General features: G+C 47.6%; 1 protein-coding gene across 1 annotated transcript; it reads left to right on the top strand.

Moving 5' to 3' along the window:
• Positions 1–59: 59 nt before the first annotated feature.
• Mmrn2 (multimerin 2) lies at positions 60–24,396 on the top strand. The gene is made up of 7 exons (XM_034499238.2): positions 60–1,090; positions 15,776–15,904; positions 15,984–16,090; positions 16,186–16,266; positions 16,964–17,137; positions 17,247–19,037; positions 21,356–24,396. Exons 1-7 carry the CDS (start codon positions 762–764, stop codon positions 21,736–21,738), a joined length of 2,994 nt encoding a protein of 997 aa, XP_034355129.2. The 5' UTR covers positions 60–761; the 3' UTR covers positions 21,739–24,396.
• Positions 24,397–26,100: the final 1,704 nt, after the last annotated feature.

The raw sequence follows: 26,100 nt of genomic DNA on the forward strand, positions 1-26,100 counted from the left end.
GGTGGGGGCAGGGCGGGCGGGCTGGAGGGAAGGAATGCCCCACAGGGACACCAGAGAGCAGGGCCCAGGCCTCTACTGGCTCAATTCTACCCTGCTGACTCCTGTTGTCCCAGGGGAGGGAGAGTGTGCAGGAGGCTGGACATATCCTAATCTATCATTGTACCTCATTCATCCTTGGAAAGCCCTGGTGGTCTCGTGTCCCGGCTCTTGTATGCAGAAGAAAAGTGTCTTAGCTGATGCTCAGTGTCCTAGGCTCGGCAGGGGTCAGGGCCTATCCAGTGATGACCAACCTGCAGGCTGCCCCAGTAGTCCAGCTGCCCACTGTATCCTGGATGCTCGTGAGCCTGGAGCTCCAGTCAAACCTGTTGGAAAGCTGAGGCCAGAGACACACAAAGCTTCCCCCATACCCTAAACGGGGCTGCATGCTGTGTGACTCTAGCATAGTTCCTTTCCTTCTCTGAGCTCCCACCCATCTGCTAGTTCCCATAGCCCAGTGTGGAAAAGTGCTGAGAAGGTATGATGTGCCTGCTCCCTACTTCCTGGCCAACAGTATGGGTGGTACTACATTTCCTGAGACCAATGCATTCTACAGCTCTGTCCCCAGGCCCGGGGCAGAGTCCTGTAGAAATGGGTTTGATAGGGCCACCTTTATATGTCTACCATGCCCCTAGTGTCCTTGATTCAAGAGCCCTCAGGACACAGGAATTGACCTGAGTGGTTGGAGGCCTCCGAGGGGGCCAGGCTGGAAGAGGCGGAGGCGGATGAGACTTGCCGGGTGGGCCGGACCAGGCTACTTCCTCCCTTTGTTTCCCTTGTGTTTTCTTTTCTTTCTGACACTTCGCTTGAAGACCACATCACCAGCAAATTTGGAAGTCGTCACTTGTAAGGCTGAGCCTCAGCATAGCCAGCTAAGCCTGCCCCTAGCCATGATCCCGACACTGCTGCTGGGCCTTGCGGGATACCTGAGCTGGGGACTGCTGGGGTCCTGGGCACAGGACCCCAGTACCAGGTTCTCTGATCCCAATAAGCCCAGGGTGCCTGAAGGCTGGAGAATAGGGGCTGAGGAGACCAACAGAGACCCCATCAGACGGTAAGGAAATCATGGCCTTGGCGAAGGTCAGGAGATGATACCTGAGCCCCAGATACACATCTGTGGAATGGGATGATGTGTAGCTATCTCTGTGGCTAAGGGGTGCTAGTTTCCTGGATCTGGTACTCTAGGGCCCGGTCTGAGGATGTCAGGGTGATCCCTGCTTGACCTATAGCAGAGGTTTTGGCTGGGGCTGCAACAGGTAAAGCAGCTCCTACTACCAGCATGGGACTCAGGTGTTCTAGATGCTTCCAGCTGGTAAGGCCGTGGTTCCTGCTCTTCAAAGGAGCTCAGCTGAGCCCCAGAAAGGCTGGCCCAGCCTGAGCCCTAGGGAACAGCCGCTCACAGAGAAGGCATTTGGGTCTAAGTGCCCAGAGTACCAGGCCAAGATTACTAAACAGAGCAAGGGTTCCTCAGTCCCCAGAGCTCATGGAGGCAGGGAATCCTAAAGCAATTTCATTAAGCCTCCTGTGTCGACAGGATGCAGCAAGACCCCAAACAAGGTTTTCCAACATCCCCTTTATGCTTAGAGGTGCCAGGATTCTGGGTCTGTCCCTCAGGGTTTGGAGTCTCATGTCTCAACATGTCCAAGGCAGTGCACGGATGCCACTTCCTGGGCTGGACTCTGGGGCTCAGCTTTTCAAGTGTTATCTCCATTAATCTCCCCCAGCAACCTCATTCACAGTGGAGGAGGCTGAGCCTCACGCTGGTTGAGTAGTTTGCCCTAGGTCACAGGCACAGAGAGCTGGACCTTTGCTTTCATATCTAGCTCTCAGAGTGGAAACCATCGGATCTGTAGGGTGAACAGCCAACTCACTCCTCCCCCACCCTGCCCAGCCTCCCCACTACATAGGAAAGGGACAGTAACAGGGCTCCTACTGGAGCAGGCTTCCATCTGCTTCTGACACTTCTAGGGAAGTATCTGCTGAGCGCTTTCTGGAAAGCATGCTTGGCCATGGAGAAGCTGCAGCGTAAGAGGAAGCATGCGCAGTTTCATGAAGGAATGGGTCTGGTGGTGTAGGGAGAAAGGGGTGTCCTGTCCATCCCTAGTTCCACCACAGGCTCACAAACACAGGTGACTGTTCACAGCGGCAGTCAGTACTACTATCCACCTCTGACTTCAGGACCAGGGACCAAGCCTGTCTTCCCTAGAACCAGCAGCAGCAGGTCCCAGTCTGCAAATCCCTCCTTCCATTGTGAAGGAAAGATGGAGGAGTTTGAGGGGCCAGAAGGGAAGAGCTCTGTTTGTTGTTCTTCATTCCTCCTGAGTGTGGAGAGGGTCCTTCAGCCCCTGAGCTCAGAGGACCCTTCATCTTTTTCTGGGTGGAGTTGTGCCAGACTCTAGGGACTAGAGGGGCTTATGCATAATGAACTGGGCTCAGGAATCCCCAGGTGACCCAAGCTAGGCCTCCTGCTTACCGGGATTTCCTTTCCATATCCCAAGAAGCTTGGACCCCACCGTCCAAGTTATTGAAGTATCTAGAGAACCTGGTGGGAAAGGAAGGAAGCACAGCAGCTTCCTGGGCTGATTGCTTCCCATGTTCCTGTGGCAGGAGGCGGAAGTGCTGCTCAGGTCCTTGGGCAGAAGGGGAAGGGGGTTGTGAGGGGACCCAGGCGCTGTGTTCCACTACTCCATCAGCAGGGTAGGAGGCAGAGTTGGGGGAAACAGCGTTAGTCATGAAATCTCTGCTGCTAGAGCCAGGCCTTCTGCTTTCTATTTGGCTCTCTAATTCCATAGGCCGGGGACCAGGCAGGCCCTGGACTTCACAGGGATAAGAGCTTTTGGAAGAACAGTGAAACAAAACAAGCAGGAGTTTCCACACCCTGTGTCCCCAGGCTGCCAGATCCCAGGGCAGAAGAGGGACAAAGTTAGCTGTTTCTTGAGCCCCTGGGGATCCTGCAGAAGCAGGGCTGAGGAACTAAGGAGTACCTTGGTTTTTTTTTTTTAATTTTTATTTTTCCCAGCTCCTTGGTGGGATTGTGTATATAGAATATGGGCTCCTCAGACCCAAGCCAGCTCCTCCAGAGAGACTGGGTCTGTGGTAGAGGCCATGCTGAACCTGGGATAGATGGGCTGTCTTCTACTTTGATTTCATTCAGAGCCTCAGATCTCATAGTTGGAGCCTGGTGTTCTCTGTCCAGACCCACTCCCACGTAGGATGGGATTTTATAGTGTTACTCCTAGTAGCAGGTTTCTCCTAATGGAAGGGATTTTTGTAGCTGCTAGCTCAAGGCCCAAAGCTGTTCAGCACACTGCTTCAGGACACACAGCAGCAGAGTGGAGCCAACAGGTACTCTTGTACCTGTTCTTCCTGAACACAGGGTTCTGGGTGTAAGCAGGGAAGAGCCTCACAGGCCAGCGCTGAGCCCTCTGGGCTTACAGTCAGGGAGTCCCAGACTCAAGCTGCCTGTTGGATGGGCTTTGGGCTTCCCCCTGGAGATACAATACCACTCCACCACTCCTGGTTCAGGGAGGAGTGCTTCCTTGAGATGTCATGCTAACAGCTGGATGCAGACCTCAGAAAACAAGGCTGCTAGACAGAACAGCCTCCAGCCTAGAAGAACCTGAAGAGATGGGTTCCTTGGCTAACAAAGCCGCTCTTACAAAGGCACTTCACAACCCAAGTACATCCATTATGCAAAAAGCACCAGCCCCGCCCTGCAACTGCTCTGTCAGTCTTCCCCACAACCCCTTTCTGTGTCTCTGGGGATTCGGCTTCTGCACATTTCCAGGAGTGGGAGGAGGGCCTGACTCAAGGTCACCAGAGTCCAGGAAGGAAAGGGGAGGAGAGTTTCAGGTTTCTCAGCTCCCACTCAGGCTCAGCATCTCCTCCTGTGTGTGCCACACAGGGTTGGGGACAGACCCTACCTCACTCTTGACTGGCACCTGATCCTTAGCACAGTCAGCAGGTGTCCTCGTAGGAGGGTGCAAAGAAGGAGCAGGCCTGAGGCAGGGCAGGGAGAACAATGGGCGCTTCAGCCTGTCAAGCCTGAGGCACAGTGCCGTGGGCCTACCAGAAGCTGCCAAATGCTGGAGGAAACCAAAGCAAAGGTTAGGAATGTTCCCAGGACTTTTCTGCTGCCTGCTTGTGCTATGCCAAGCAGGGAGCTGCCAAGGAAGGGAAAAGCCAACAGCAGTGTGGCAGCTCAGAAGAGAAAGTTTCTGGGCAGGAAGGGTGGGCAGCATGGCTTTCAGTTCAGGAGGGAGAGCTGGAAAGTCCCATCACCCCTAGCAGGCTGGACCAGGCCAGCTCACCAGGCCTCTTAGGCTCTTTAACAAGCTCCAAGGTATGGGGCTTGTTTAGACTTGTTCTGAGACATGCTGGACTAGGTAATTTCTTATTGTCAGAGTATGATATCAGCCTTGTACATCCCAAGACAGTCACTGGTCCATAACATTCTCCTTGTCTGTCTGTCTCTCTGTCCTTCTCTGTCCTTCTCTGTCACTCCCTCTCCCTCTCCCTCTCCCTCTCCCTCTCCCTCTCCCTCTCCCTCTCCCTCTCCCTCTCCCTCTCCCTCTCCCTCTCCCTCTCCCTCTCCCTCTCCCTCTCCCTCCCCTCCCCCTCTCTCTGTGTATGTGTGTGTGTGTGTGTGTGTGAGAGAGAGAGAGAGAGACAGAGAGACAGAGAGAGACAGAGACAGAGACAGAGGGGGGCAGGGTCTCTCATTGAGCTCAAAGCTCATTGATTTCAGCTACACTGGTGGGCCTACAAACCCCGAGACCCTCCTGTCTCTGCCTCCCCAATGCTGGGGATACAAGTGCACGCTCCCTGACAATCCAGACTCAAGCTCTTGTTCTCTGTCATCGAGCTGCCTCCCTAGGCCCGCATCTCGACATTTGCATAATTCATACTATGTGTTTGATCGTATTCATACCCTGTTGCCCTCTCCTGTTTTTCCTCATCCCGTCATCTTCTTCCTCTTCTACCTTCTGGCCCTTTTTGATTTTAGGTCTAGGTTGTTCGTATGAGAGATCTGTTTTTCTGAGTGTGCCTTATTTCCCTTAATAAGATGACCCCTAGTTCCATTAATTTTTTCCTGTAGATGTAATTATTCCAATCTTCCATATGACTGAATATATATTATATCTCTTTCATATATATATATATATATATATATATAACTCATATATAGTATATATATATACATCATAATATGTATATGCATATATGTGTGTATATATATATTTTTTTCTTTATCCATTTATCTGTTGGTAGATATCTACTGTAACGCCATACCTCGACTCTCATAAGAATTACCTGATAAACACCTTGTACAGGCATCTCTGTTTACTGGTGGAGATCCCTTTCAATATACACCCTGCAGTTCTATAGCTGGATCATCTGGTGATTATATATTTTGTTTTAGTTTTAGGGTTCAACTATTTTTCTTTACTTTTTGTATACATTTTGTTAATTAAAAATAAACAACAATAATTATATTGTACCCCATAAATACACACAAAAATATTCTCTGTTACCTAAAAAGATGAAATCTTAAAAATTAAAACAAAAGAATATTGTGTGTATGGGTGTTTTAACTGCGTATTTCACTGTTTACCATGTGTGCCTGGTACCCAAGGAGGCCAGAAGAGGGTGTTGGCACCCCTGGAACCGGAGTTACAAATAGTGGTGGAACCACCACTTAGGTGCTGGAAATTGAATCTGGGTCCTCTGGAATAGCAGCCAGTGCTCTTAACCACTGAGCCATCTCTCCAGCCCCTGTTAGTTTTTGAAGCAGAGTCTCCATATTAGCCAGAACTGGCCTTGAACTCTCTATTTAGTCCATGTTGGCTTCAAACTTCCAATCCTTCCATTTCCTGCCTCCCAAGCACTGGGGTTATAGGCATGGATGGATTTGAGCAGCAGGAGCGTCTGCACTATTTTCATCCTCACCAATGCTGCATCTCAAGGACACCTCCCTCCCTCCTCCTCCTCATCTCCTATCTTGGCCAGCATTCCTGTCATTAGTTTCCTTTGGACCAGAGTCTCTGATAGCTCAGGCTGGCTTCAAACATCCTACTGTAGCTGAGGATAACACTACTGAACCTCCTGCCTTGCTCCTGCACCTTCCCATCAAAGTGCCAGGATCACAGATAAGTACCACCCATTTATCTCTTCTTTCCTTTTTTTCCCTTTCTTCTCCTTTCCTTCCCTTCCCTTCCTTCACTTCCATCCTTCCTTTTTCTTTCTTTCTTTCTTCTTCTTCTTTTTTTTTTTTGAGAGGTGTGTTTTATGTATTCAGGTGCTGGATTTGATATATAACAGAGGGTGACCTTGAACTTCTGATCTTCCTGTCTCCACCTCCTGAGTGCTGGAATTAGAGGCTTGTGCCACCATTCCTGATTTTATGTGGTGCTGATATGGAACTCAAGACTCTAGGCATGCTAGCTAGCACTCTGCCAACTGAGCTACATCCTCCCTTTGGGTGTGTATGCATGCGTTCCTATGTGTGCATAGTTGTGTACACATACATGTGTACATCCATGCATGTGGAGGCCTAAGGTCAGCATCAAGCATCTTCCTCAGTTCTTCTAACCTATTGAAGAGTCTCTTCTTGAAACCCATGCTCACTAATTAGGCCGGATTAGTTGGCCAGCAAGCCCCCGGTGTCCTCTTTGACTCCCCAGAGCTGGAGTCCAGGCATGCACCACTGTGTCTGCCTTTTTACATATGCTTGGAAACCAAACTCAGGTCACCATGCCTATGTGACAAGTACTTTACAGACTTAGCCCCCAGCCTCTGGGTTTTTGTTGTTGTTTGTTTGTTTGTTTGGTTGGTTTTTTTTTTTTTTTTTTTTTTTTTTTTTTTTTTTTTTTCTTTTTCAGGGCTTGCTGTGTAGCCCAGGCTGCCCAGAAACTTGTAACCCTCCTTCCTCACTTTCCCAGATACAGGGATTATAGGCATGTGTCACCATGCCTGCCACAATTTTATCTATTTATTTAAAATTTCAATTTTTTAGATAATCATACTCCTATGCAGCAGCCAGAAAACAATGGCCAGTAGGCCATCTTTTTTTTTTTTTTTTTTTTTTGATTAAACAAAATGTTATTGGAGCACAACTGGGCTCTATTATTTACGTATCTTCAATGACTGTTTTTATATTACAGTGACAAACTTGAGTAACTGTGACAGACTTGGTTCTGACCTGGAAAGCCTAGACTCAGGGCCAGCTTCAGGGGCATTTGACCTGAACAGTTGTGTATAGGGCTCTGCACTGGGGCCCTATAAAAGCTCTAGAATGCCTACACTTGGGAACATCCCTGCAGTTAGCTTCATTTTTTTTGTTTTTGTTTTACAGTGCTTAATAATTATTGAACAAACAGCTGGAATTTCCATTCTGCCCCGGGCAAATCGTATAGTTAGTCTTGTGTAAAATATTTACCATTTGTCTTTTTAGAAGGCCTGCTGACTGCTTGCTCTAGTTTGTCCTTCTGTGATAAACTTTTAATCAAAAGCAATTTGGATGCAATAAGAAAAGGCTTGTTGGGCTTACAGGTTACAGCCCATCTTTTATAGAATTAATATGCCTTCCCAGTAAGAAGATGAGAGGGAAGCTGAGGCAGGAACTAAAGCAGAGACCTCGGAGGAGGACGCTGCTTACCTTCTGGCTTGCTCAGCTACCTTTCTAACACAGCCCAGGGCCACCTGCCTAGGAATAACGCCACCCACAGTGGGCTGGGCTCTCTTACAGCAATTTACCACAGGCCAATCTTATCTAGGCAGTTCTTCAATTGAGGTTCCCTGTTCCCAAGTCACCTTAGGTGACCTCAACTTCACAGCTGAAGCTAAGCTTGACACTCCTGGATTGAAGCCAGTCAATTCTATGAGGTTCACTGAGAGCACTGGAATCTCCAAGCCCTCTGGTCCCCAAAAGTGGTAACTTTCAACTCATTAGGGAATGGTTTTTTTTGATCTCTGCACTTCTGAATTACATACTTAGCATAGCTGTTTCTTTAGAAATAATCTTATCTATAAGTTAGCCCTCATCATCCCCTGATAGCACACAGAGGTAAACACCTGCACACACACGTGCACACTGATATACATGCACACATGCACATAACCCTCACCGTTCTTATCTCCAGGGTGTTTCTAGCCATGTGACTGTGACTGTGCTACTTGACATGAGTCTTGAAATAAACTATGAATCATTGTTTCCTCTGTGTGTATTTAGCTTTCTCTGGAGTAAAACATTGTCTTTTTTTTTCTTTTTTAATATTTTTCCCTGCTTACCTTTCTGGTTTCACCACTGTTAAAAGCTCAATGTCTCAACCATTTGTCCACCACTACTCTTTGCACTCATCAGATGCTCGACCGACCAACCAACCGTGTGTTCTCCCAGAGCTGCCCTGCAGGCTGCCCTCTGGACTACTGCATTGACCTACCCAAGGGTTGTGCCTGCACAATGTGTGTGCCTTGTGTCTGCAGAGCCCAGCAGAAAGGGTTGGATCCCTTGGAACTGGAGTTACAAGTGGTTGTAAGATGCCATGTGGATGTTGGGAATTGAACCCAGACTCTCTGGCAAAGCAGCCACTTCATTTATTTTATTTTATATTAGATATTTTATTTATTTACATTTCAGATGTTATGTCCTTTCCCCATTTCCCTCCCCCACCAGAAACCCCTTATCCCCTCCTGTTACTTCTATGAGTATGTGCTCCCAACCCATTGACCCATTCCCTCCTCCCCACCCTCAAATTCCCCCACACTGGGGCATCCAGCCTTCATGGGACCAAGGACCTCCTCTCCCACCTATGCCTGACAAGGCCATCCTCCACTGCATATACAGCTGGAGCCATGGGTCCCTCCAAGGGTGTTCCCAGGCTGGCAGTTTAGACCCTGGGAGCTCTGGTTGGATGGTATTGTTGCTCTCCCCATGGGGCCACAAGCCCCTTCAGCTCCTTCAGTCTTCTCTCTAACTCCTTCATTAGGAACCCCATAATCAGTTAAATGGTTAGCTTTGAGCATCCACCTCTGGCAGAGCCTCTTAGGAGACAGGTATATCAGGCTCCTGTCAGCATGCACTTCCTGGCATCCACACAGTGCTTGCCTTTAGTGACTGCACATGGGATGGATCCCCAGGTAGGGCAGTCTCCAGACAGCCCCTCCTCCAGTCCTTGCTCCACACTTTGTCTCCGTACTTGCTCCCATGAGTATTTTGTTACTTTTTCTAAGAAGGACAGAAGCACCCACACTTTGGTCTTCCTTCTTCATGAGCTTCATGTGGTCTGTGAGTTGCATCTTAGGTATTATGAGCTTTTGGGCTAGTATCCAATTATCAGTGAGTAAATACCATGTGTGTTCTTTTGTGATTGGGTTACCTCCCTCAGGATGATATTTTCTACTTCCATCCATTTGCCTAAGAATTTCATGAATTCATTGTTTTTAATAGATGAGTAATATTCCATTGTATAAATGTACCACATTTTCTGTATCCACTCCTCTGCTGAAGGACTGTTCCACGCGCCTCCCGTGTCCCCTTTCACCCGTGGAAGAGAGACACGAGAGGCAGAATTCGGGTGGTTACCACAGCGAGGCTTTAATCTTGTATAAGCAGAAGTGAAGACCGCGGAAGGGCCAAAGACAGGAAGAGGCACAGCTTAAATACACCCTAGAGTGACGTGTTCACTTCTGATTGGCTGTTCACTCATCACCCCATATTACACCCCGGGATGGGCAGTGACTTTGGCGCGCTTTCTGCCTTTTGCACCTGCGCAGTCAGTTGTTTACTAGTGGGAGGACAAGATGCCCGCGCCATCTTGGAATGGCGAATGTTGACATGCTCACTGTGGCTCCCAACAAAGGACATCTGGGTTGTTTCCAGATTCTGGCTATTATAAATAAGGCTACTATGAACATAGTGGAGCATGTGTCCTTGTTATATGTTGGAACATCTTTTGGGTATATGCTCAGGAGTGGTATAGCTGGGTCCTTAGGTAATGCTATGTCCAATTTTCTGAGGAACCGCCAGACTGATTTCTAGAGTAGTTGTACCAGCTCGCAATCCCACCAACAATGGAGGAGTGTTCCTCTTTCTCCACACCCTCGCCAGCATCTGCTATTACCTGAGTTTTTGATCTTAGCCATTCTGACTGGTGTGAGGTGGAATCTCAGGGTTGTTTTGATCTGCATTTCCCTGATGACTAAGGATGTTGAACATTTCTTTAGGTGCTTTTCAACCATTCAAGTTTCCTCAGTTGAGAATTCTTTGTTGAGCTCTGTACCCCATTTTTAAAATAGGGTTATTTGATTGTCTGGAGTCTAATTTCTTGAGTTCTTTGTATATTTTGGATATTAGTCCTCTATCAGATGTAGGGTTGGTAAAGATCTTTTCCCAATCTGTTGGTTCCTGTTTTGTCCTATTGATAGTGTCCTTTAGAGCAGCCACTTCTATTCATTCATTCATTCATTCATTCATTCAATTCTTTTCTCATGCATTACATCCTAACTGAAGTTTCTGCTCCCTCCACTCTTCCCAGCCCTCCCCACCTTGGTCCTACCCCAGATTCACTTTTCATTTCCTTTCAGATAAAGTGTGGGCCTCCCAGGGTTATCAACCAAACATGGCATAGCAAGTTACAATAAGACTAGGCACACAACCCCCCTTTTTGGGGGCACAAACCCTCTTATCAAGGCTGGAATAGGCAATCCTGTAGGAAGAAAAGGGTTCCCAAAGTGAGAGAACCTCCCCCATTCCCACTATTGGGAGTGCCACAAGAACACCAAGCTATACAACCATCCCATATATGCAGAAGACCTATGTCAGATCCATGCAGGATCCATGACTGTGGCCTCAGTCTCTGTGAGCCCTCTATGAGCCCTGCTTAGTTAATTCTGTGGACTGCATTCTCTTGGTGTCCTTGACCCCTCTGGCTCCTACAATCCTTCTCCCGCTCTGCTGTGGTCCTTCCCTGGCTCTGCCTAGGGTTTGGCTATGGATCTCTGCATCTGCTCTCATCAGTTGCTGGATGAAGATTTTCTGATGACACTTGATCTGAGTGTAGCAGGAGATCATTAGGAATCATTTCATTGACTTTTTTTTCCCCAGTCATGTTTTGTTCTATCCTAGGTCTCTGGACTATTCAGCCTCTAGTTCCTGGCCATCCAGGCAGTGTGAGGCATGGGCTTCCTCTCCCAGTGAGGGCTTCAAGTTGGAGCAGCCATTGGTTGGCTACTCCCATAAGTTCTGTCCCACCCTTACTCCAGCACATCTTAGAGGCAGGACAGATTGTAGGTGGAAGGTTTTGTGGCTAGATTGATATCCCAGTTCCATTTCTTGGAACCTTGTCTGGTTGTAGAAGATGGTTTGTTCAGGCTCCGTCATTACTAGCAGTGTTTTCTAGGTTCACTTTTGTAGATTCCAGGGAGTTTCCACTGAACTAGGTTTCCAGATCCATACACCCTCAAACACGACCCCCCCCCATTCCAGTTGTGTTTCCCAGGACTCTCCCCCTCCACCACTACACCTGAGAACCTCCTGTTCCCATCCCCATCTACCTAAATCCACCTGTAAAATGTATTCTATTTCCTCTTTCCAGAGAGATCCATCCGTTTCCCGTTGACCCCTAGGTCACTTAGCCCCTCTGGGTCTGTGGATTATAGCATAATTATCCTTTACCCAACAGCTAATATCCACGTGTAAATGAATACATACCATGTCTGTCTTTTGGGGTCTGGGTTACCGTACTCAGGATGTTTTTTTTCTAGTTCCATCCATTTGCCTAGAAATTCCATGATGTCATTAAAAAAATAAAAACAGCTGAGTAATACTCTATTGTGTAAATGTACCACAATTTTAAAATCCATTCTTCTGTTGAAGGACTTCTAGGTTGTTTCCAGTTAATGGATATTATGAATGGATATTATGAATACAGCAACAATGAACATGGTTAAGCAAGTGTTCTTATGGTAGGGTGGAGTGTCCTTTGAGTATATGCCCAAGAGTAGCATAGCTGGGTCTTGAGATAGATCAATTTCCAATTTTCTGAGGAATTGCCAAATTGATTTTCTTTCTTTTCTTCTTCTTCTTCTTCTTTTTTTTTTTTTTTTTTTTTTTGGTTTGTTTGTTTGTTTTTTGAGACAGGATTTCTCTGTGTAAGCCTGGCTGTCCTGGAATTCACTCTGTAGACCAGGCTGGCCCCAAACTCAGAAATCCGCCTGCCTCTGCCTCTGCCTCCCAAGGGCTGGGATTAAAGGCGTGCGCCACCACCACCTTCTGCCAATTGGCTTCTGCCAATATTTTTAATGCAATTCTCATTACATTGTATTTCTATTCCTGGAGATGTTGAGACTCAAGGCCTCTCTCTCTCTCTCTCTCTCTCTCTCTCTCTCTCTCTCTCTCTCTGTCTCAGTATATGTGTGGTGTTTTTTTCTTCTAACATTTCTAAATTTTTGCAATGGTGAGCTTTGATGTGAGCTTATTTCTATCTTATTGCAGGTATTTGCTAGGCCTTTTGGATCTGAAAACTTAAGTCTTTTCATCTCTGGAACACACACAAACAACACGCACACACACAAAATCTCATCAGACTTCTTTTGCTCTGTCATCCTTATCATTATACATACATACACACACACACATGTACACACACATGCATGCACACATGCATACACATACACATGCACACACCACCCACATCCATATAGAGCATGTATAAGCATGTGCACACACACCACACACACGCACACACACACACACGAGTTTCATCAAGCTTTTTCTCTTTGTTCTGTCATCCCTGTCATTTGGATGTTGGGCCTGGGACTGATGCTCTTTCTTCTCATTTTCCAAATCCACTCGTTCTTCCTGTCTTCTTGCTGTTTGTTTGGTTTTGTTATTTATTTATGTATATGAGTGTTTTGTCTGCACGTACATCTGTGCACCAAATGAATGCTGGGTGCCCATGGGGGTCAGAAAAACTGGAGTTAGAGGTGTTTGTGAGCTGCCATATAGGTGCTAGGAATGGAACCAGGGTCCTCTGCCAGAGCAGCAAGTGCTCTTAACTGCTGAGCCAGCTTTTTGGCATGTTTGTTTGTTTGTTTGTTTAATTATTATTATTATTATTTTTGGAAACAGGATCTCAGATAGCCCAGGCTAGCCTAAAACTCATTGTATATGTGATGTTGCTGTTGCCCACCCCCATTCTCCTGCTTCCGCCTCCTAAATTGCTGGGATGACAGGCCTGAGGCACCAAAGCTGTTTTTACTCTGTGTTGGGAATGTCTCCAGTCCTTCCTGTCTGCTAGGCAAGTACTTTGCCAGCTACACCATGTCCCCAGCCTGGTTTTGCTTTGTTTTTTGCTTTTTTTTCTTTTTTCTTTTTCCATTTCTAATGCAGACCTTTCATTTTCAAGTGTTCTCTTTGTTCTCTGAATACCCTACTAACCCTTATACTTCCTCCGCACCCCCCAACCCCCCACATACTCCCTGCAGTCTTCTGTGTAGCAACTTCTCTTACATCCTTGGAAACACTAGTGTCAGTTTGGAGCTGGTATTTGTTCCTCATGGACAGTTGTGGTCCTCTCCTGTTTGTCAGTTTTGACTTCAACTTCCGGTTGATCGGTTTCATTCTTCTCAGTACTGAGGATTTAACTAGGGCTTCATTCACATTAACCTCGTGCTCTGACTCCAAGCTGCACCTGGGTTCAGTTTCTTTGGTTTGTAACAGATTTTTCTCAAGGGTCAGCGTCAGAGGTCTGGCTGTACCTTTCTGAGCTGTTTTGATGTAGGAGGCTCCCAGGATGTCAGCAACTTCAGGTCTCTTTTGCTGGTACCAAGTAGTTTTTCTGCAAAGCATTTCTAGCCTGCTGCCTGGAAGGGAAAGGCTGGCTTCTCAGGTTTCTAGGAGCCCCAAGGGGTAGGTTGGGATGGAGTGAGTGTGAGCAGGAGGGGGTGTGTCTCAGGATCACAATGGATGTGGTCATACAATGATCCTTAAGTCTGTCCTTCCTCCCCTCCCAGCATTATCTTTAATGGTGCCTAATGGCCCTAGGGCAAAGAGCAGCTTCAGAAAGTGAAATACCAATTTTAACAAGCCACCAACTTCCTCCATGTCCTTCTTCTTTTTTTTTTTTTTTTTAAAGATTTTATTTATTTATTTATGAGTTCACTGTAGCTGTCTTCACACATACCAGAAGAGGGCATCAGATCCCATTACAGGTGGTTGTGAGCCACCATGTGGTTGCTGGGAATTGAACTCAGGACCTCTGGAAGAGCAGTCAGTGCTCTTAACCACTGAGCCATCTTTCCAGCCCCTCCATGTCCTTCTTACCTGGTCTAAGATGCCTGAATTTCTCCTGTAGATCCTAAAACCTCTACCTTAGACCTTCCACGTCTTATTGACTCCTGTTGTTTCTAGACCCTGGGACCAGAATGCCTCTGTGATATTGCTTCCCTGCTGGAAACTTCTCATCACTTCCCCATGACCTCAAGAACTGTCCTGGTTCTTCCTCTGGAACCCATGTCTCTCTAGCATGGCTTCGAGTTCCCTTAGAACTGGAAGACTCAGCCTGGCGTGGTGGTGCACGCCTTTAATCCCAGCACTTGGGAGGCAGAGACAGGCGGATTTCTGAGTTCGAGGCCAGCCTGGTCTACAGAGTGAGTTCCAGGACAGCCAGGGCTACACAGAGAAACCCTGTCTCGAAAAACCAAAAAAAAAAAAAAAAAAAAAAAAAAAAAGAACTGGAAGACTCCATCTGCAGTCTCTTCTGACTTCCACAGCCCTATCCAAACTCCCAGCTCTCTGTTTGACTTGCTCTCTATACACATAATCAGACCTTTTATAGGTCTTAACCACATCCCTTCTTCTGAGATTGCATGTTCTCCTTGGGACCCTTAAGGAAAAATTTGCATCACCATAATGTCACAGCAAGTGCTGAGCTTGAGTCTGGTACCCAAGAGATGCTGAATTGCCACTTACATCTTCAAAGAGCCTTGTTTTAAGAGCTAATGATGAGGGAAGGGTGCTTTGACCCTTGCATTGAACCCAGGTAGCCAGCCCCCAGCTCAGTGAGCATGTTTCCCATCCCAGGACTTCTACACTGCCTACTGGCAAGGGGTAAAAGCAGAGAGGCTGCCTTGAAAGTGTTGAGCGCATGGATTGTGGTATACAGGATCACTAAGTGGAAGTCTTTCCCAGGTGTTCCACCCAGCCATCTTCTTTCCCTCAAAACTGCTGGGAAGCCAACTGCCCAGGAGGCAGGGCCAGGGAATAGCAGCCATAGACATATTCTGGTGAGAAAAGATGGGAGTAGAACTGGGTAGCTGCCAGAGCACTCGATACTCCACCTGCCTAGACATGGCATCACCACTACCAACTACAGATGGGGAAATAAGACCTCCTTAAGTGGTCACTCAAGGCCCCACAGCCACAAAATGCAGATTCAGACCTAGGATTCCCCAAGACGCAGCTACAGTATTATGCTATCTGGTGTCAGGGACTAGTGAGAAGCCCCCCTGGCTTACAGGTAGCTGTGTAATGATGTGGGAGTCCTTGGCATTCCTTCACTGGCCCTGGAAAGGTTTTTGGGAAGAGAGTGGGTCAGGGGACAAGAATTGCCTTTCCTGGCATTTAATGGTTTCAAGAATCTCAGAGCTGGGCAGAGCAAAAGGCAAGGTAGGGCATTCCTAGACATCTGGGAAAGACCAGGCAGGGCTCAACAATCTTCTCCTATGACTTCTTTTCCAGGAACTGGTGTCCTTACCAGAAGTCCAGGCTGGTCACCTTCATAGCTGCTTGCAAAACAGAGAAATTCCTGGTCCACTCACAGCAGCCGTGTCCACAGGGAGATCCTGACTGCCAGAGAGCCAAAGTCTTGTGAGTGGTGTGGACAGGCCATTTTCCAGGCCCAGTGGGCTCACCAGAGGTACTGAGCCCCTGCTGCCTTCTTTCTCAGGTATCGAGTGGCCCAGAAGCCAGTGTACCAGGTCCAGCAGAAAGTGCTGATCTCTGTGGACTGGAAGTGCTGCCCAGGGTTCCAGGGTCCAGACTGCCAGGACCATGGTAAGGCTCCCCAAAGCTTCCTCTTAGCCCCTGACCCCAGAAACTATGCTGTTCCTCTGATGTCTGGGCTTAACACACTGTGCTTCCTTCTGCAGATCCCACAGCAAACCCTGAGCCCACAGAGCCAAGTGGTAAACTCCAGGAGACTTGGGACTCATTGGATGGCTTTGAACTTGGTGTGTTGCCTTCCTGGAATGGCAGAGCTCATGTGTTTGGTTCTTCCTTTTCCGATGGGCTGCACCATTTTTGGAAAACCTTGCCTTACAATCAGCATGGGCTTCCTTGTGGCCCTGCACTGTTCTCTGCAGCCAGATTCCCAGAGCCTTTAGCCTATTGCCTGGGGCTAATACCTGTCCCTTTTACTGATCCCATTTTTCTTGGAGAGCTTACTTTGCTGGGTGCCTTTCTTGCTCCTTGACCTTCACAAGTTCTGGGGACTGCAGAAAGCTTTTTCCATTGTCTTCTTACCCCCCCTCCCAAGAAAACACCCCTTAGGGCCTTGGAAGTCATTTTGTCCCTGGTCTCAGTGTCAATGCAAAAGAGTCACCTTTTATAAATTAATTTCAAGGGTAGGTTAGGGAATGGATTTCATTATGTGATCAGCTCTCTATTGGTTAGAGCTGTCAGGAATGAAATTGTGGCTAAAGAAAGAAATGAGATGATTGATTAGTTATGTCTGCTAGGGGTATGGGAAGAAAGGTGATAGCTCAGAGATCTGTATTTGCCTGTCTCAGAAGGCTAAAGGCTTCCAAGTTGCAGCTCAGGAGGGGCCAACATACTCCCTTGTTCTGAGTCCCAGGTCTTTTCCTAACCTCATTATAGGCCCAGTCCTGGTGAGTTGGCCTTTAACACTTACATGCAGTGTATTTTCAGGCCACCCTGTCACAGAGTTTAATGAGATTAAGGTGCCACAGGAACGACAGGAACACCTGCTTCAAAATCTCCAGAATGATGCCCAGCCGGCAGATGATGGCTTTCCAGGCCCTCAGGAGGCCCCATCCAGCAACCTCACAGATGAGTCAACAGAAGCCAATCTAACAGAATTAGGTGAGTAGCGCCCCCCAATAAGGCCCAGACTTCAGAGGCCCCAACTCTCCCAGCCTGGGGAGGGGTGTCTGCTGCAACAGGCTTGTGTGAAACATAGTATCTGTTGCAGAGTTTCCTGGCAGGACATCAAAGTATCTGCAGCCCCATATTGATGCATTCCTGAAAGCACACTTCAGTCCCATCTGGAAGAGCTTCAATGAGAGCTTGCACGGCCTCTCCCAGGCCATCAGAAACTTGTCTCTTGATGTGGAGGCCAATCACCAGGCCATCAAGATGATCCAGGAGGGCGCCGTGGCTAGGGCTGACTTCCAGGAGCTTAGTGCCAAGTTTGAGGCTAAGGTCCAGCAGAATAGCCAGAGACTGGGCCAGCTGTGGCAGGATGTGGAGGACCAGCTGCATGCCCAGCGCCGTTCTGTGCATCATGCCCTCTCTGAGGTCCAGGCTGAGGTGAGCACCAAGTTAAAGCAGCTTGTCAAAGCTCAGGAACTTCCAAGGGCCAACGGCAGCCTGGCGGTGGCATCTGCAGCAGCAGCAGCAGCAGCAAGGCCAGAACCAGAGAGCCTGCAGGCCAGGCTGGGGCAGCTGCAGAGAAACCTCTCTGCTCTGCACATGGTCACTAACCAGAGGGAGGAGGAGTTGCAGAGCACCCTCACAAACATGGACAGCATCCTGAAGCAGCACACGGATGAGATCAAGGAGCTCTATTCTGAATCAGATGAGACCTTCGACCAGATCAGCAAGGTAGAGAGGCAGGTGGAGGAGTTGCTGGTGAACCACACTGGGCTTCGAGAGCTGCGGGTGATCTTAATGGAGAAGTCTCTGATCATGGAGGAGAACAAAGAGGAGATGGAGCGGCAACTACTGGAACTCAATCTCACTCTGCAGCATCTGCAGGTGGGTCATGCAGACCTCATCAAGTATGTCAAGGACTGCAACTGCCAAAGGGTCTCCTCTGACATGGACGCCATCCGTGAGGGCCACAGAGATACCATGCACACTCTAGAAGAGGCCCAAGTGAGCCTGGATGAACAGCTAGACGGTTCTTCTTTCCAGGCCTTGCAAAGCACTATAGATGCCATGTCTTCAGCAATGGATGCCTGCAGAGGAGAGGGTGAACGGGCCCGGGCTGAGAGGGCCCGGATGCGGAGCCAGCTGCGTGCTCTGGACCACGCTGTGGAAGCGCTGAAGACTGCAGCGAATGAGACCCGCAAAGAGATACGCCTGCTGCATGGCTCCTTCACAGCCCTGTTGGAGGATGCACTGCGACATCAGGCTGTGCTGGCTGCACTCTTCGGGGAGGAGATGATAGACGAGATGTCGGAGGAGCCCCTTCGCCCTCTGCCCATGAATTATGAGCAGATCCGCCTGGCCCTGCAGGACGCTGCCAGTGGGCTGCAGGAACAGGCAGTTGGTTGGGAGGACTTAGTCACTCGAGTGGAGGCATTGGAGAAAGCCGCAGGTGGCTTTGTGGAGCAGCATCCACAGTTGGCAGAGGGACTTGAACCCAACCACGACTTTGGGAGAGAGGAGGAAGCCATGGCTTTGGCGGACTTGGAGCAGGAGATTCAGCGCCTGAGCTCTGATGTCAAGCAGATTAGTCAGTGCTGTGAGGCCTCCTGGGCTGCCTCCCTCAATGGCTCCCTTGAAGACCTGTACAGCATGCTCTCCGACACCCAGCACAGCCTGAGACAGCAGCAGCAGCTCTTCCACAGTCTCTTCCAGAACTTCCAAGGCCTGGTGGCAAGCAACACCAGCCTAGACCTGGGTAAGCTGCAGGCCATGTTGAGTAAGAAAGATAAGAAGCAACAGAAAGGCCCAGGAGAATCCCGGAAGAGGGATAAGAAGCAAGTGGTGATGTCTGCAGATGCACACACCAAAGGTCTGGAGTTCTGGGAAGCAGGTGAGTGCCTGGGCCCTGGAGACTGACTCTATGAATCTAGGACAGGGCTATCTGCCAACTCAGATACTTCTTTCTCCTATTGGGGGAGACGGCACAGGATCACTAGTCAACACTACTACCTTCAGGGCTAAAGGGCCTCGTGTGCTACCTGGAGTACAGGGGGGTGTAAATCCCACGAGTCAGTAGTAGTTCTAGAGCCCATGAGTTGGCCGAGGCCCTAGCTGTGGAGCAGAGGGAACGTCTCAAGTTTTCACACTTACCCCAATCCCGGTCTTTCATCACCTTGTACTCTAGGGACGGTGGATTGGAGCAGGGTGTCATCTGTCATGATAGCACCCCACAAGAGGTAAACACAGGGAAAGGCCTTCTGTTCAGAAGGAAGGAACCCTCTTAGTATATTCAGTTGGCAGTGTCAAAAAGGTCCTTCTGGACCTTCCCTGGGCATTAGCTACACAATCATGCAATCCTTATCATCATATCTTACCTGATTCTCGAGCCCTAGAAATGACCTAACACAACCAGTGAGCAGCACAGACAGGCTGGCTCTCAGCTACAGCAAGCCCCCAGAAGGTGGATCCCAGAGGGCCCTCCTACCTACACATAAGAGTTGATACAAAACCAAACAGCCTTCCTTTCCCCAGCATAGGCTTAGCACTCAGGAACCCAGGCAGCTCTCCCACCTCCCTTAGCATTTCCAGAGAGCTGCGTGCCCTTACACTAACTCCTCCATCTTTTTTCCTCTTGTGAGTGGTGCAAACCCCATCATGCCTTTCACCATTTGCCTGATAAGGTTAGGCGTCTGTTTACTCCTGCAATATTTCTTTATTTCCGAAAATATTTTTCTCTTTAAAAACTCTTTTCTTGTAAGAAGGCCATAGAGCTTGACTTTGAACCCTGCAGAGAAATGCACCCTGTTTGCACAGCTCTTCCATCTTCTGAAGCCCATAGTTTTCCTTCCTTTTAGGGCGGGTGGACTCCCAGATGCAGGTAGGGTGAAGGAACAAGAATTGCCAGCAGAGGGTGCTGTGGGGCAGCCTCTTTTCACCAAGGCAGGCGCTCCATCTGCTGGGTGCTGCAGGGACTGAAGCACCAGACCTCAAGTTTTCACAGTGGCATAAACAGGAAAGCTATTCAGAAACAATTCTGATTAAATCTTCAGTCACACAGAGAAGCAAAATTTTGTTATTCCCAAGGCTGTTTCTGGATTTGAAGGCAAAAAAGATGGACTTAAGACAGGCTTAAGTTTCTAATTGCTTTGCAGACTTAAGGTTCAACTTTCTGAGAAATGCAGAAAGCACACACATGCATGCACACAGGTGTACACACACACACACACACACACACACACACACACACACACACACACACACAAATGATGAAGGAACTCCCAAGAGGATCCTCCTAAGATTGGCCTTTCTGGACTCCAGTAAGGTACATTCTTCTAGTCCCATCCCCTAAGCGTCCTAAATAGGTAATAGGTATAGCAGCCCTTTCTCATCACACAGGTGGGGGTGTTTCTCTGTCTCTAGTTTCAGCAGGACTGTGCTCTTGGTGTTGGAAGAAGTGCTTCAGCAAGTGAGAGGAAGGATAGCTGAACACTCCAAATCAAGAGGGCCAAGGTTTGCTTGTGTGGTTGGAATCAGCAAACTTTCCCTTTAAAAGCTTCAATTCGCCTATATGAAACACCAGGGCTCTGCGCAACACTTCGGAAATTATAGTAACATGAGTAATCAGAGCTGGGGAGTTAAGCAGTTAAGAGCGCTGGCTGCTCTTCTAGAGACCAGAGATCAATTCCTAGCATCCCAGTTATTTACCTGTTACTAATATTATTTTGAGTATAGGTACCATTCTCTTTCCCACCAGATGTCTCAAGATTCCTAGCACGTAGGTGCTGGGGATATGACTTAGTGGAGGTGCTCATGTCTAGCATATGTGAGGTCCTATGTTCCATCCCCAGCACTGATGTGGAAGGAACAATCCTTGGCAGGTAGCAGATATCTAGGAGTTGGATACCCAGGTTTCTAGTACAGCCCAGGGGCTTGGGTAGTCACACTTACCTCTCTAGAATTGAAAGGATGAGATAAAAGAAAAAAAAAAGCACTTTGCTGAGGATCAAAGGAGAAAATGCATGTGCCAGCCAGCCAGCAGACTTGTGTCTCCCCTCTTCTCTCACTCTCTGAAATCACACTGACTGTCTAAGACAAACACCTTTGGGAATGTGAAGGTATCTAGAAATAGCATCCCACTTCTCATGCAATTCAGGTGAAGAAGGGAGAGTTTGTGAGTGAATGGATAACTGAGTCTCTCCCCCACCTCAGGCTCTCCTGTGGTCTTCTATGCCAGTTCTTCAGAAGTGGCCACTGCTCTGCAGATGGTGAAGTTCAACACCACAGCCATCAATGTGGGTAGCAGCTACTTCCCTGAACATGGGTACTTCCGAGCTCCCAAACATGGCGTCTACTTGTTTGCAGTGAGCATTACTTTTGGCCCAGGCCCAGGAATGGGACAGCTGGTATTTGAAGGTCATCACCGGGTTCCGGTCTACAGTACAGAACAGAAGGGTGGGAGCACAGCCACTACTTTTGCTATGGCAGAGCTGCAAAAGGGTGAGAGAGTGTGGTTTGAGTTAATCCAAGGGTCGGTAATAAAGAGGAGCCCACCAGGCACTGCATTTGGGGGCTTCTTGATATTCAAGACCTGAACCTTGGGCTCAGCTCAGCTTAGATTTGCCTGCTGCTCTCAGACTGTGGCTCTGGCCAGTGATGGCTGGAGAACATTTAGTGGCCTAGCTCTTCCCTGGACACCTTCTACAAAGACCCTATGGCAAGCAGCATATACCTTCTTCCAGACACACAGGTTGGGGAGGCCAGAATGCTGCTCCCTGGACTGGGCCTGTGCCTGGTGTGGGAGCCGGGCTTCCCATGCCTTCCCCAATGGCACGGCTTGTCTAGGCTCTGAGATACTTTCTCAATTCTACAGCTCCCCCCCCCCCTTCTGTGGTTGGAAACTTCTATACACTTAAACCTTTTTCTGTTTCCTCTTTCATGTGTTAGAAAGTCATTGTTTCTCAGAAGGAATGTTTACAGCAAAGGTGACAGTTTTGCCATGCAAAAGGTCCCAGATTTTCTTTCCAATGCCAAAAAAAAAAAAAAAAAAAAAAAAAAAAAAAAAAAAAAAAAACCTTGAAAAAAATATGAACATTTTTGCCTCCTGAAACTGGAAAGAAGTCTCCAGTTGCTAGAGAAAAGCTCATCAAAAACAGTCTTTCTAGTCTCAGAGGGAGCTAACACCTGGTTGACGAAGCCACGGCTAATGAACTTAAGTCCGGGATCCAGTCCCTAGCACTGTGCACACCTATGGTCTCAGCATATGGAGCAAGCATGAAGATCAGAAGTTCAGAGCCATCCTCAGCTTCATAACAAGTTCAAGGCTAGCCTGGGATATGGGAAACCCTGTCTCAAAACAGTAAAAGAAGTCATGTTCACTCTTGGTCATCCTTTCTTTATCTGTTTATTTAATTCCATGCCTTTTCCTCTCTGCTTCACTCTGTAAAGGCCAACATGTCAAATAGGGACAACACTGTGTGTGGCCTTCACCCTTTTTATTCTTTATCTATTAAGACTGTCCCCTCCCCCAGCACCCTCTACATCCCCCAGCATCTCTAAGGAAGGGAAGGAGGGGAATTAAATCCTACTGGCAGTGATCAACTTTGGAATAAAATGATACTCTCCAAAGCTCTGCCTCATTTACTGTTGAAAGGGAAAACATTTGGTGAAGCACTCGGAGAAATGGGACAGAATGGAACTAGGGGGAAAGTGACTCATCACTCCTGGTGTACTTGACTTCAACTATGAATATTCAGTTCCTTCTACATAGACTATCTAGGGGCCTTCTTGCCAAGCAGTGACAGTCCCTGGACAGGAAAGCACAGAATGGCAGCTCTTCCTGCAACATATACATGTGGTTTATACATCTCTAGATCCTACAATTGGGTCAGGAAAGCAGCCACGCTACCATCAAGAAATGAAGAGTCTGGGAGTGCTCCGTGTTGTTTGGTTTCTGCCTTCGGTGGGATTTGACTGGGTAATGGGTTGCTAGCAATCAATTCTCATTGCTTCAAAATTCAAAAATTAACCTTCAGAATTTACATATAAAGCTTTGTGCAGTATGGTGAGGTATCCGTGTTAGATGAACAGTAAGCCAGAAGGCTCTATCACCGATGGTTAACCATGAGCTAAGCCACAATTCTGCTAAGCTCTAGTCCATCTGTATCGAGATGGTTCAGCTAACGGCTCCCATCCAGCGCTCTGGACCTCCCTGACCTTGACTGCATCTCTGAATCTTGCTCATTTCAATAGAGCTCTCCCTTGTCAAGACTATTTCCGGACCAGGGTATGTGTGGATGGGCCACCCCAGACCAAAGCCTAGGATGATGTGTGTGGCAGATCACCCCTGTTGCCGGCAGACCTGGCTATCTTCTTGTGTTCCATGTTGCTGACACTGTCCAGTCCCTTCTGAGGGCTAAGTTGGGAATGTTAGGGTAATGTAGTCTCATCATTAAAGACTTCCATTCAGAATTTCTAGCATAGACTACAGTATGAATCCGTTCCATTATGAAATGGTATGTGTCGCCAGCCCTCACATGAGGGCAACAAGTAAAATGCACTAGTTGGTCAGGTCTTCTACCACCACAGTATGAGGCACTCTGGACGTAGCCAGAGTGAGGATAAATAATGGTTCTTTTAGCAACGGTGTTTTCTATGTGATAAAACATGCCTGGTTTCGTTTTACAAAGCCTCAACATCCAAGTTCAAGCCACACATGCCTTTTTTACAAACAGTTCAGTAAACTTGCATGGATCTGGGTATGTGCATGTGTGCTCATGGAAGCCAGAAGTTGACACTGGGCATCTTACTCAGTCACTTCCCATCTTATTTTTTGAAGCAGGGTCTCTCATTGGACCTGGAGCTCACAAGTTTCACTAGGCTGCCTGGCCAATAGGCTCCTGATCTACTTCCATGTCCCCATCCCTAGTGCTGGAATTATAGACACACATTGCACCTTGCTTTTTACATAGGTACTGGGGAGACAATTTTAGGTCCTCATGGCAGGCAATTCAACAACTGAGCCATTTCCCCAGGTCCAGATCACTAAGAATTCCAAAATTCTTTTGATAGACTCTCATCTGTATGAAGATACATGATGTCAGGTGAAGATGTTCCCAGTGCCCTCCAGGTAGACATGGGACTGACCCAGGGCAGCTTAAAAACTATTATAAGAGCACCACGTCAGGTTTCATGATTCTCTAAAAAGACAGAAAGAAAAGTTCTATTACAGAATGAGTTAGCAATATGGAATTCCAACCCTTATCAGGATTGCTGTAGAGCCTCAAGCTTAAACTGCCCCAAATGACTTGGGAGTTCTGGGGCAGAATGAGAACTCTCTATATAGCCAGTCCTAAGCCCAATGCAGGTCAGCTGCTGACTTTCTGGAGGCAACAAGCCCAACTGCAGGTAATGGGGTGACCTTCCGTCACGATCACCATATCCTAGCTAATCACTGCCCTACTTGAAGATATACATCTAAGATGTGATTGTTAGGATGTGTGGCACAGTGGGAGAGCATTTGATAGCATGCACGAGGCCCTGAGTTCCAAGGGTAGGGGTGGTGATAGAGGCATTCTTAAAGGCCCCCTCAACTATTTTAAGGTTCATCTTATGTCAAAAGCATGAGCTCTTCATCTTTCTTTAGTCTGAACTTCCCATCCTTTATCAGGAAAACTCCAGTGACAGAACTCTCTGGAAGGAGGTGAAAAAAAAAAAAAAAAAAAGCACAGACGAGGATTGCTTTTGTTTTCTAATTGGTATTGTCCCATCACAGGGAGACAATGAGGCACAGGTCAATGCAAAGCTGGGCAACTCTACTCCTTGTCCAACAATTGTGGAGAAGTACTCATGAACAAGACTCCAAAGTCAACAAACTCCATTATTGGGAATCTAGACATCTCTAGAAATAATAGAGGAAGTTAGTTTTTCCTAAAAGTTTGTGCAGCCTCATATTTGGTAGGCAAGTGCTACTACCATTGAGCTACATCGCCAGCTTCAGGAAAGTGGAAACTTAAACCAGGATTATTGCCTGTGGTGGTTTGAATATGCTTGGTCCAGAGAGTGGCACTATCAGTTGTGGCCTTGTTGGAGGAAGTATGTCACTGTGGAGAAAGGCTTTGAGAGCTTCCTCCTAGCTACCTGAGGATGCCAGCCTTTGGTTTGTGTTTGGAACAAGATGTTGAACGTTCAGCTCCTCCAGTGCCCTATCTGCCTGGGCACTGCTATGCTTCCCACCATGATAATGAACTCAGCTCAAGGAGATCCTTGTAGACAAGTATAGGTCAATTTGAGCATCAAAACACAATGACCTAATGGAACTCAGAAGTCAGTCCACATTGGTTAAGCTGTATAAGAAAAGCACTTCCTTATACACTGTCAGTGGAAACTAAAGATGAAGAATGACAGCATTAGAAAATCATTTAGCCAACACTGATACACAAGCCCTGCATGGTCTAAGTCCAAAGCATCCCTAACAATGTACTCATACAAACAGAATGGTAACTACAGAAACAAGTGACCGTAGTGTCCTGGTGAGCTTTATGTTATCTTGACACAAGCTAGTCATCTGAGAAGAGAGATTCTCAATTGAGAAAATGCTCAGAGGCAATTTGTGGTGCATACTCTTGATTAATTAATGACTGATGTCTGTGGGCCCAGCTCACTGAGGGCAACGCCAACCCTGGGAATGTGGTCCTAGACAGTTTTTAAAAAGCAGGCTGAATAAGCTATGGAGAGCAAGCCAGTTAGCTGTAGTCCTGCATGACTTCTGCTTCATTTCCCGCTTTGACTTCCTTCAGTGATGGACTGTGATATGAAAGTATAAGTCATATATAAACCCTTTCCCCAAGTTGCTTTTGGTTTCAATACTTTTTATCACAGCTGCAGGAAACCCTAAGACACATAGTAAACAAGTTGCTGGCTCTAACATTAATGATGCACAGAGGCCATAGCATCTT

The sequence above is a fragment of the Arvicanthis niloticus genome, chromosome 3 (assembly GCF_011762505.2).
Source record: "Arvicanthis niloticus isolate mArvNil1 chromosome 3, mArvNil1.pat.X, whole genome shotgun sequence".
NCBI lineage: Eukaryota > Metazoa > Chordata > Mammalia > Rodentia > Muridae > Arvicanthis > Arvicanthis niloticus.

Excerpts from the sequence above, each read along its gene's own strand:
- Mmrn2 (XM_034499238.2), top strand. The coding sequence starts at position 762 with ATGAGACTTGCCGGGTGGGCCGGACCAGGCTACTTCCTCCCTTTGTTT. Across the intron at positions 16,267-16,963 it reads ATTGGATGGCTTTGAACTTG|GCCACCCTGTCACAGAGTTT; the intron begins GTGTGTTGCCTT and ends GTGTATTTTCAG. Across the intron at positions 17,138-17,246 it reads AGCCAATCTAACAGAATTAG|AGTTTCCTGGCAGGACATCA; the intron begins GTGAGTAGCGCC and ends TATCTGTTGCAG.